This window comes from Muntiacus reevesi, chromosome 3 (assembly GCF_963930625.1).
Source record: "Muntiacus reevesi chromosome 3, mMunRee1.1, whole genome shotgun sequence".
NCBI classification, from domain to species: domain Eukaryota; kingdom Metazoa; phylum Chordata; class Mammalia; order Artiodactyla; family Cervidae; genus Muntiacus; species Muntiacus reevesi.
Window position 1 is genome coordinate 99,590,406 of NC_089251.1, and position 12,148 is coordinate 99,602,553.

A 12,148-nucleotide genomic window follows, 5' to 3' on the forward strand; every position below is an offset into this window, starting at 1 on the left:
CTGACTCTTTGCCACCCCATGGACTCTAGCCCGCCAGGGTCCTCTGTCCATGGGATTTCCCAGGCAAGAATACTGGAGTGGGTTGCCATGCCCTCCTCCAGGGGATCTTCCCCACCCAGGGATTGAACCTGAGTCTCCTGCATTGGCAGACGGGTTCTTTACCCCTGAGCCCCCACCAGGGAAGCCATTCTTACTGAAGTGGAAATTATGCCACAAACCCAAGCGCTGGAGCCAGATGTGGCGTCTCCGGGCAGCTGCCCGTGAAGCAAGGCTGGGTGGGCTGGGCCTGGGACCCCTCCACGGGTTGGGGTTGTGGGGTCTTGGTATAACAGCTGTTGGGACTTGGCCATGGTGGCCAGCCCCAGTGGTGAGGCCACAAAAGAGATGAGCTCCAGGTGTTTCACTGTAGAAACCACTTTTATTTGGATGTGACTGCTCAGGAAATACTGAATATCCCAGACAGATGGCAAGCTGGAAAGTCACAGATGAACAGTGGCTTTTCAAGCTACGGGGTGATTAGAAGGTGAGCTGTCAAGGCATGAAGCCAATTTTCTCTCTGGTGATCTCCTCGCCTTCCTGACCCTCTCTCCCCCAGAAGCAGAAAAAAGTCAATCCCAAACTGTAAGCCCTCGAACTGGCTCAGACAAATCACTCCCACATAATAACTTATTGCATTTCAGACTGGCAGCAGGTCCATGCAGTTGGGGAGCTGAGCCCTGGCTCTCCTCAGAGTCTGAGCCAGACAAACGCCTGGACCCCAGCACTGGGCCGGAAACACCAGACGGCACAGCCTGCCTTTGAAAACGATTTAGTTGGGTATCCAGCACTGTGATTTTACATTTCTCTGTGCCTTTTCTCGGAGAATGCCCGTGCCCCAGGCCCCTGAAAGCCCTTAACTGCAGAAAGCTGGCTGGACGGTCCAGGCCCCACCCAGCTGGACCACTGTGGGGAGGAGGCTCGCGAAAGAGCAGGGACCCTGGGATGGGGTCCTTTCCAGCCTCCTTGATATCCTCCGTATGACCGGAGCCCAGAGGAGAATCCTGGCACATAATGCCCTTCTTGCTTCCTTGATGGTCTTTTCTGAGGGACAGGGAGGGGAGTCTAGAGGCCTGACCCAGGCGTCCTGCAGCCCTGAAGTTCTCTGAGCAGCCTGACTTACGGAGAATCAGAAAAATGGGTTACAGCCTTCCGTATCCGACCCCTCCTCCCCTCCCAGGTCTTGGTATATAACAATTTTGTAGTCAGGCCCTTATTTTCCCCACAAATCTACCCTCAGATTTCCCTTGGCTCCTAAAACTGTAGAGGAAAGAGGAAGTGGACATGAATTGGAGTCAGGCAGTGTGGGAGGGGGTAGCTGGTTTGTACCACCGCGGCAACAAAGAGGCAGGATCCCGGGGCAGGAGCAAGGTCTGTGGTTCTTCAGAACTGAAGGCTTTGACAGCACCATTTTGATTTTAAGAAAATAATGAAGGTTCTCATCAGTTAGCTGTGGGGAAGCTCATTGCCGAGGCAGATCCCCAAACAGGCACAATGATGGTAGACCTGGAATTTTCCGCATAAGATGTTAGTTTTCTAGAAGAGCGAGGGTCACTGTCAGAAAATCCCAAGAGACAATTACTTTCCTTGGGCGGAACAAAACAAAATGAAACAACAACAAAGTCCTCCCCCCCACCAGCCTTTTCATATTCATCACCATGAATTAAAATGTCCAAACAGATCTGCCAGCATGTGATTTCATCGCTCAGTTTGAAAAGATGGTCTGTGGATCCCATGATGTCATCGTTGGTGAGCTGTTTATCATCCAGATGGCAAAGGTTGAAAACCACTTTTGGAAGCTGACACTCCTGGTTTTGAAAAAGCATCTTCCACGTCCCCTGGTCCCTGCTTCTTCAGTGGTAATAGATGCTGAAGGCATGCAGGATGTAGAGCAGGGTGGTGACGAAGGCAAAGAACTGGAAAGAGCCAGGGAGTTACTGCCTTAGAGATGCTGGCAATCACTACCCCCTCCCAGCCCCACAGAGGCCCACGGCAGCCTGGATGGCCCTTGTTTTGACCCTGCTTCATCCGCTGCCTGCCTAAGCCCCATCTGGCCTGAGAGCAGCAACCACGGGGCAGCCCCTCCAGCCTCTGTGAAGCACTCCACCCCCTTGTCCCACCGTGTCACCTGCAGACCTGGGCTCCTCTACCTGCCATAAAGTGGGTCCGTCCCCATGCCTGCCCTGGGTGCCCTCGCCTCGTTCTGGGCACTCTCCCCCTCCTCCACCTTCAGCCACAGTCTGTTCAAATGACAGTTTCGCTCACAGGTCCAGAACTCGACTCTACGCACCCACCTCTTAGGTCTCCAGAAGCTCAGAGGCCCCGCAAGCTCCCTGTGGACAAACTGAACTCCTGAGATGCCCTCGCAAGCCCAGCTGATCCCAGGATCCTCATCTCGTCCAGCTACCCAAGCCCAAAGCCTGTGCTTCCCCCGACCCCTCCCTCCCCCGCGGCCACGTCCATTCCCGAAGATACCCGGCTGCCCTGTCTGATGATCTCTCGGTCCAGCGGAGGACTCCATCCCCCCTTTGCCCTACCCTGTCCAGTCACACTCTGTTTCATTCATTCGTCCAACACATGGGTTGTAAGCTCCTGCTATGGGCTTCCTCGGTGGCTTAGTGGTAGAGAATCTGCCTGCAATGCGGGAGACGCAAGAGAATCAGAAGACGCAAGTTTAGTTCTGGGTTGGGAAGATCCCCTGGAGGAGGGCATAGGAGCCCACTCCAGTATTCTCGCCAGGAGAATCCCATGGACAGAGGAGCCTGGCAGGGTAGGGTCCATGGGGTCGCAAAGAGTCGAACAGGCCTGAAGCGACTTAGCATGAGCATGCATGCTTCAAGCACAACCATGGATCTAATGGTGAACAAAAATTTAAAAATTCCTGTCCTTATGGAACTTGCATTTTAGTGGCACATGCAGAAAGGACCCAAGATGAACCAGGAGAGAAGTAGGAGTGGGGCTGAGTGGCAGCCTCACCAGGAGGTGACATGAGAAAAGAACAGAAGGAGGTGAGGGAGCTGGGAGCCGAGGCCGAAGTGAGGGGATCCAGGGACAGCAAGGAGGCCGGTGTGACAGGGGCCCCTGAGCAGGACGAGCAGCGCTCCGAGTGGTGGGAGGCAGAGTGGTGCTGGGCTGGGGGGCAAGGAGGCAGACAGGCAGGAAAGGCATCCTGCAAGCTCACCGCGTTGGCCTGGTGTCTTTCTGACAAGGGGGCCAGCACCCCGTATCACACCCCCTCCTACTGCTGCCCGATCCCTGGGGAGCCCGACTGACACAGGACTTTTCTGGCCACAGAGACTGGAGCTGATGGGCTGGGACCCAGCCTGGGCGTTAGATCTTCCTGAGAAGGAATAAGGAGGGTTAGGAGCACTTGCGTGCACACACACACTGGAGGAACCCACCACCTGCCATGTGGTCGCCTGCCACCTGAGGGCGCCATCCCTCCAAGAGAGGGACGCGGCCACACTCAGGGCCTGGAAAGACTGCCTGGCGGCAGGCAGAGAGCTCGACCCACGACTCTCTCTGGACCACCTTGCCTTGGATGTCCGTCACTGAAATAGAAGGACGGCAGAACTTGAGCCGTGATGAGGAGCTGAGCTCCAGCCCAGCAGCGAAGGGGGCCACTGAAGGATTTTCTTTCTTCATTTTTTTAATTAATTTTTTATGTGGACCATTTTGAAAAATCTTTAGTTAATTTGTTACAATATTGCTTCTATTGTTTATGTTCTGGTTTTTGGGCCATGAGGCATGGTCTTAGCTCCCCGACCAGGGACTGAACCCACAGCCCCTGCCTTGGAAGGTGAAGTCTTCACTGGATTGCCAGGGAAGTCCTAAGGATTTTCAGTAAGAGATGTGCATTTTGGAAAATTTATGTTTTGGAAAAACATATTCTGAGGGCAGTGTAGTAGGTGTGAGTGAAGCGTTAGTCACTCGGTCATGTCCAACTCTTTGCAATCCCATGGACTGCCAGGCTCCTCTGTCCTAGAATTCTCCAGGGTAGAATACTGGAGTGGGTAGACATGCCCTTCTCCAGGGGATCTTCCCGACCCAGGGATTGAACCCCGGTCTCCCTGCATTGAAGGCAGATTCTTTACCGTCAGAGCTACGAGGAGGACAGGCGACTCTTAACATGGGCTTGGCACCCTGTGAGCTTGGGCATACCTGACTGCCAGACCATCTGCATGCGGGCACGCTCTCACACACGCACACGCACACCCCTCCCATCCCGCAAGGCTGCTTCGATCTGAGGACGCAGGGCCGTCTGTTCCGCAGGGACGGAGCTGAGCCCCTGGCTTTCCCTCCGGGTGGTGCCTGCCGCGCTCTCGTCCAGCACTCACTGAGGCCGCGGTGTTTATATAGTAGTTTTTCAGGTCCTGGGTCTCTGACATGATGGTGGCGTGCACTTGTAACACGGCGGCACTCATGTACAGGATGCCCGTGGTCCCGTGATATAGGCTGTCCTGGAAAGATGGAGCAGAGGCCATGCCACCGTCACACGGGCACGCAAGCGGGTACCACCTACCCCTCTGACTCAGCCTCTGGGCAGAGGGGGCGGAAGAGACAAGCCTGCTCCCGAAACTCCTGCTTTTTTCTTTCTCAGTGTTTCTAGGGAAATTTCTGTGTTGTGAGCAATGGTGGACTAATAAATAGCAATACCAGTATGAACCAAGATTTATTGAGTGCTTCTTCCTGGTCAAACTATAGGCTAAATCTTTTCCTCGTGTATCTCATTTAACCTTGTGAACTATGAGGTCAGTTCTATTTATTGTTACTGCCATTTTGAGGAAATAGAAGTCCAAGGTTAAAGTCAGTGACCACAGGCTGAGCCAGGATTTGAAACCAAGCCACATTAACACCAAGCTTTTGCTCCCAGCTGTTAGCGCTACAAAGGCTGCTGTTCGCTAGGTGCTTTCCTGACTATATACACTTGGGTCGTTTCATTTTCACAGCCAGTTTCATAAGGCAGCTACTATTAACATGCCCACTTTACAGATGAGAAAACTGAGGCTAGGCTGACACATGGCAGAGTCGGGCTAATCTGGTGTTCTTTAACATCGTAAGAATACCAAAGCATTCTGGAAGGAATGTCATAATAGGCAAATTGGCATTTTGTAACCCCTAAAGAATATTCATCAGAAGATGAAAGAGGACATTAGAGAAAAGAGGGATGGGGGTAAGCTTGTCACGGTGAAAGGAGGACTACCAGTCACCATGTGTGATGTGACTTGAAGACTTTTATGAAGCATCCTTGCCAGAAAGGTTTAACCCATTTCAGTTTAGCCTTTAGGTGCTAATTTCTGGCCTATAGAAAATTCAGGGGTTAGAGGAGCAAGTCAAGTCACACCAGGAAGACGCAAACAAACCAAAATGCGGGACCTTCTACAGCAGTGGGCCCCAGCCTTTTCGGCACCAGGGACCGGTTTTGTGGAAGACAATTTCTATTCATGGACCGTGGGTGGGAGGTTGGTTTCAGGATAATTCAAGTGCATTACACTTACTGTTCACTTTAATTCTATTATTATTATATCAGCTCCACCTCAGATCGTCAGACATTAGATCCTGGAGGTGGGGGAACCCCTGGTCTGTGGGACAGCTGACCACCCAGTTTTTTCAGCAAGTCACCGGCAAGGAAAACCATGATAGTGAGAAGGTAGGAAGGAAGGAAGGAAGGCCAGGGGTCTCCAAACAGAGAAAATAGGCTGCAAGTGTCAGACAGTTTTTATCTCTCTCTTAAGCGGCAGGAGGAAACAAACAAGTGTTAGATTTTTCCCCCCTTCTCTATACAAATTTAAAAAGAGGTTTCTCCTAAAATTCTCTGCTACCATGAAGACACCTGGCTCCACCTGAACTTAACTTTTCTCAAACCTTGAGCTAACCAATGCGTTTTTCTCATGGAAATATTTGTCTTAAGCTGTGTTAATGAACTATGTATTTACCCTAGACTCTGTCTTCAAGCTGGTTCCGCCTAAGATTCATAACCTACATGACAAACCAGTATGTTTTACTCATGCAAATGTTCTCTTAAGCTATGGTAATGAGACTGTTTTTGCTTGGAAACCTGCCTTTCTTCAAGATTCATGTCAGTCATTTTATGGCCTGTGCCAATGTTATCTCAAAATGCATGTTGTGGGTGAGGGGCCTGGCGCCAGTCTCTGAGTTTTGAGACCTTTCCTTTCTCTAATTAACAGCTTGCTGATAGATATGTAACACACCACTTAAAGGCTGGCAGAGGGCAGTCTTTCTGCCCCCTTCTGATGTCTATGTCAGAAGCTTGCTCTATCTCTTTTATACTTTAGTAAAGCTTTATTACACTAAAGTTCTGAGCGATCAGCCTCGTCACTGGCCTCGGGTTGAATTCTTCTCCTCTGGAGGCCAAGAATCCCGGTGTCCTATTGCAAAGTAGATTAAAGGTACTCAAGAAGCATCACTACCAAGTGCAAGTGGGCCTGGTGAGGACCCCGATTCAAACAGGTCGGCTGCAAAAACATATTTCAGCTATAATGGGAAAGAAAGTGAAGTCGCTCAGTCGTATCTGACTCTTTGCAACCCCATGGACTATAGCCTACCGGGCTCCTCCATCCATGGGATTTTCCCCAGGCAAGAGTACTGGAGTGGGTTGCCATTTCCTTCTCCAGGGAACCTTCCCGACCCAGGGATCAACCCGAGGTCTCCAGCATTGTAGGCAGATGTTTTTATCGTTTGAGCCACCGGGGAAGTGACTGTGTTATAATGGGGGACAGTTATAATTTTCCAGGACTGTGACCTGTGTCTTTGATGATAACAAGGAATTATCGTTAACTTTATGTAAGTTTGATAATGTAGGAAAGCTTGTGTATTTTTTGGAGGCATTCTGAAGCAAAGTGTGTAGAATGGAATGACGTGGTGTTTGGGATTTACTTTAAGATTCTTTAGGATAAAAAAAAGCTAGGTGAAGCAAATGTGAAAAAGTCTTGAAAATGCTGGAATCTGGGTTATGGTTACATGAGGATCCATAATATCAATACAATCCTCCCTACTTCTGTTTTGAATTGTTCAATAGAGAAATATTTCCAATGGTTATCAGGATGGTGTGATGACATGAAAAATATTTAATGGATGCATAATAATAAATGAAAGACTCTACATCTAAAATGATTGGTTCAGTGAGATTTATACATTTTGCATAAAATTTGCCAGGAATAGGGAAGAATGAATTGTGATAGGTGATTGTGGTAAGACTTTGAGATCGGGGTTATTCTTTTCCTACTATATTTCTTTCAATACTGCTCAAATGATTTTACCATAAATTAAAATTAGAGGGAAGATAAGTCAGGATGTGCTTGCTATGGGAGGAGCTGGGCTGTGCGTATATCCCTATAAAGGGAGGCAGTGGAGGGGAGTGCAAAGCAGGATGGATTCCGGCAGAGGAAAGTTTTTATTCCCATCTAATAGTTGTTGTTGTTTAGTAGATAAGTCGTGTCAACTCTGTGATCCCATGGACTGTACTCCACCAGGCTCCTCTGTCCATGGGATTTCCCAGCCAGGCATCCTGGAGTGGGTTGCCATTTCTTCCTCCAGGGGATCTTCTCAACCCAGGGATCAAACCCATGTTTCCTGCATGTCCTGCATTGGCAGATGGATTTTTTACTACTGTGCCGCCTAGGAAGCCCTATCTAATAGTTGTTGTTCAGCTGCTAAGTCATGTCTGACTCCTTGGACTGCAGCATGCCAGGCTCCTCTGTACCTCACTATCACTTGGAGTTTGCTCAAACTCATGTCCATTTGAAGGAGGAAACAGACATAACAGGCTTCATCTTGAAAGCAGGACTCCATCTTGGGCCGGACTGTGGACTTTGAGCTCTATGCCCAGTGTCTATGGAAATGACATACCAATGGAAAACCAGGCCCCCGGATGAAGGAGCCTCAGGACTTGTACCTAGACTCTCTGTTACTTAAAAGAGTGTGCTAATTATCTCTGTAACAGAACAAGGGCATAAATCCCATTATGCTTATGGGGTGTCACCACAGGCCTATTGATAAATGTCCACTGTTTAACTATCTAGGCTTATGACACGTGAATCATGGGTCAACTTTGATAGTACCTCTCTTTTACCTTGTCCAGACTAGTTTCAGGAAATTTGGTGAGGTGGGTTTGACCATGTACACTTAGGGTGTATAAGGTATTCACAAAAATTGGTCAGGGTCCTTGGCTAAGAGGAGACTCCGCCTCGGGCCCGCTGGTGTAATAAACTGCCCTCCACTATCTGCATCGTCCTTCTGAATGAGTTTGTTTCCCGGAACGCGTGGCTACGACTCATTGAGTCGATGATGCCATCCTGCTGTCTCATCCTCTGTTGCCCCCTCTCCTCCTGACCCCAGTCTTTCCCAGCATCATGATCTGAGAGTAGACACATTCGGATAAAATGTTGAGATTCCCCAGGGGCCCAGCCCAGGAAGCATCTCTGGTTCCTCCTCCCACCCAGGAGGCTTCCTCTTCCCGCCCGTGTTTGTCCTCACCGCGCCCAGGACAATGGTCTGGGAGGAGCCTCAGGCCTTGGGTCTCTCTCCCTGATTCTTACCAGAATTTTCCAGGACTCATATCTTTTGTAAAATCCAAACACGTAAGACAACAGGAGCATCAGGGAGATGAGGAAAGAGGTGAGCGAGACGTACATCACCCATCCTTGTAGCAGTGGGCTTGCTACCTGTGTGGCTGCCACCAGGATCCAGACCCAGACCCCAAAGATCTGTAAGAGAAAACACAGAAGGGGCTTCACTGGCTGGTGTTGAGTGTGATGTGTTGTGCACATTTCCCATCTCTGTCCTCCTCTGGCTTTGGTTAAGCACTCTTCAGGGGCTCCCCTGGTGGCTTAGATGGTAAAGAATCTGCCTGCAGTTTGGGAGGCCGGGGATGGACCCCTGGATCAGGATGATCCCTTGGAGAGTGGAATGGCTACCACTCCAGTACTCTTGACTGGGAAATGTCATGGACAGAGGAGCCTGGCATGCTACAGTCCATGGGTTGCAAAAGAATGGGACTCAACTGAGCGACTAACATTTTCACTTTAAGACTTAAATAAGTCACCCCATCCCTTATGGGGCTCCCACTGCTATTGTCCTGGAGGTAAAAGCACTTTTGAATTTATGGAGAGTTCTCAGGCTCTTCTGAAGAGAAAGGAAATAGGAGGAGAAGCCAGAAGAGACCAGCAAGTGTACCACGAGACAGAGCTTCTTAACCTCTTGCAGGTTGGGAACATCCCCGGAAGCCTGGCTGCCTCTGACAGCACATTGCCCCAGGCCTCAACAAACAATCTCCAGGTGAACTGTGGAAGTCCCAGGCTGGACGCGGGACTGCCCATGAGTGAGGCAGGGCCGCCGCGTTCCAAGTAGGAAGAGTAGAGGAGCAAGAGCTGCTGTCCTCCTGAGCCGGGCTCTTGTGTGTTGATTACAGTGACCAGTGGCTGACGCTGAGGGAGGTGCCAGGCATGGCTTGGGGGCACCTGCCCCACCAAGGCATGAGAAACGCCTGAAGATGCTGGCCCACTGCCAGTACCCAAACAGTGCTGGTTGTTAGCGGCAATGGCATTCAGGACTTAGTGACTGTGCAACCTATAAAATTTTACACTCACATGAGACCTCTGAGGGCAGAGAATGGTCTGCGCCATTCTCTGGTGCCCAGCCCAGCGCCTGGAGAAAAGCAGGTAGGGAGGGTGTCAAAGAGCATTCTTTGGAATGACTCAATGATAAACTCATGGGCTTCCCTGTTGGTAAAGAGTCCACTTGACCCAGGAGACCCAGGTTCAATCCATGGGTGGGAAGACCCCCCTGGAGAAGGAAATGGAAACCCACTCCAGTATTCTTGCTTGGAGAATTCCATGGACACAAAAGCCTAGTGGACTATAGTCCATGGGGTTGCAAAGAGTCAGACACAACTTGGCAACTAAACCACCATGATGACAAACCCGCTACCACTACCTCTCGTTCACTAGGGGCTTTAAGGTTATAAAGTGCATTCACAGAGGTGCATTCGCCACTGGTGGTCCAGTGGATATTTAGGGGACATGGGTTCCACCCTGGTCCCCGAAGGTCCCACCCACATGTGTGTGTGCACGACTACTCAGCCCCATCTTTACAGCCCGCACTCCACAAGTGTAGCCCCCACTTGTTGAAACTAGAAGAAGCCCGCACACAGCAGTGAAGACCCAGCACAAAAAAAATATATAAATAAAATGCATCAGTTCAGATGGCCTCATTTCGTTGGTACAGGAATTCAAACTCCCGTGGGCTCTCTATAGAGAGCTGCCACTTGATACCTGCCGCCTCTTGCTGCCAGCTTCCCTGCCTCAGTCCCACCAGGCCCCTCAGCGCTGGCAGAGCTTCTCCCACCCCAGCTCCTGCCATCAGAGGCCACCCTGGGCACACACTTCCACACGTGCATCTTCCGTGTGTCCGCACTTCACTCTCACAGTGTGTGAGACGCCGCCCTCGTAGGGAGCATCTGGAGAAGGAAATGGAAGGAGGGACTGAGGCCCGAGGCCACGTGGGTCACAGAGCAGGGCCCCGGTGGGTCTCTCCTCCTCACTATCATGCCCCAAGTGCAGGGCCCCTGAGCATTTGGGAGAATCTACTCAAATCGCCCCGCTTCTTCTTGGCGTAAAGCTTGCACAATCAGCTTTACGCAAAGGAATGTTATTTACTTTTTATTTCCACACCCTCTATCTTCTGAACATTAGAAGGGAACCAAGGCCACGGCCAAACTCCAGGTGAATTTAAAACCAGTGGAGTTTGCTATCCTGTTTCTGTCTCAAGCAGCCTCGGTTGGATTCAATACAGGGAAAATAATTTTGAATATTTGTCTTGACTTTTTTTTCTAACCTTATATTTAGTTTTCCAAATTTGCTTGGCAACCTAAATCATTCTCTCCTTTTAACCCTCATTTTTGGAAATCTCAAGAGCTGGAGATATTTTTAGATGTTGGGGGCTGGCCTTCAACTTGGAAGAAGATTGTATTAAAGGCAGATAATTCAAGCAAGTGTATTTCAAGTACGATTTTGGCAGTCTGTTTCTTAAGAACAAACACAGATTACTCACCTGTGCATTTTCTAAAGGTTGACCTGAAACTGGAAGGGATCACTTAAGGTACGGTAGAGCTTAACAGTTAAGTTTATTTATTACTCATTTCCTTCTCTGAAACATGAAGAATAGGCCCCTCACATTTAGAGAGCTGGTTAAAGAGCTAGAGGATGAGAACTGGGATAACAGCACCCAGATGCAGTCAGGAGCAATGGCCAATTCCAGGTTGGGGCTGGGGAAGTTGACATATCATCAGAGCAGACAGCAAAATGTTTTCAAAGGCTCTTGGGGTTAGGTCAGAAGGATTCAGAAGGTTGCTGCTGAATAAAGATGGGGCAATTTGATCTTCAGATAAATATAATAACTACTATAGACTGCGCCTAGTCACTCAGCCTTGTCAGACTCTTTGCGACCTCATGGACTATAGTGCACCAGGCTCCTCTGTCCATGGGATTCCCCAGGCAAGAATATTCGAGTGGGTTGCCATTTCCTTCTCCAGGGGATTTTCCTAAACCAGGAATTGGACCCAGGTCTCTTGCATTGGCAGGCGGGTTCTTTACCACTGCACCACCAGTGGGTTGGACTGTATCAACCAAGCTGAAATCCATGAGTTGAAAATGATGCTTTTAAAAGTCCTACTATGGTCATTTTTGGAGGATGCTTATTATTTTGGAAGGCAGCCATGTTCACCACTACACCGCCAATAATTATTATTTTGAAAAATGCTTAATAAAGGAAAAGAATTATGCCAAAAGCATGGCATAAGGGTGAGGAGCTTCTAAAATACATAAATTCCTGAGCCTTAACCCTCAGAGCCACACCCTAAGTCCTGCTACTCCTGGGACCATCCGGGGACTTTGAGGGAGCCCCAAGGTCTGGGTGTTGCCCCAGAGATTTCGATGGAGTTGGTGAGAGAGGCTGCATTGTTAAAAATTTCCCAGACGAAGCAGTGAAGACTGAGAAGCCCCAGGGCCCATCCTGTGGCTCCCAGGCTTTTCCACTCCAGTTCTTGCACAAGCAGTGCTGACGCTTCCGGGTTCAGACCCTTGCTCTGCTAAAG

At 49.7% G+C, this 12,148-nt stretch overlaps 1 protein-coding gene across 2 annotated transcripts in view; it reads right to left on the reverse strand.

Moving 5' to 3' along the window:
• Positions 1-410: 410 nt before the first annotated feature.
• The window catches only part of MALL (mal, T cell differentiation protein like), a 30,695-nt gene continuing 18,957 nt past the window's right edge, over positions 411-12,148 (reverse strand). The window contains exons 2-4 of one of the 2 annotated variants that reach the window (XM_065927465.1): positions 8,595-8,762; positions 4,374-4,496; positions 411-1,952 (exon numbers count right to left, since the gene is read on the reverse strand). In XM_065927465.1, the coding sequence (XP_065783537.1) occupies positions 1,890-1,952; positions 4,374-4,496; positions 8,595-8,762 (354 nt within the window). In that variant the 3' untranslated portion in view covers positions 411-1,889. The remainder of the gene's footprint in view (positions 1,953-4,373; positions 4,497-8,594; positions 8,763-12,148) is intronic. The other variant, XM_065927466.1, reaches the window with a different exon arrangement.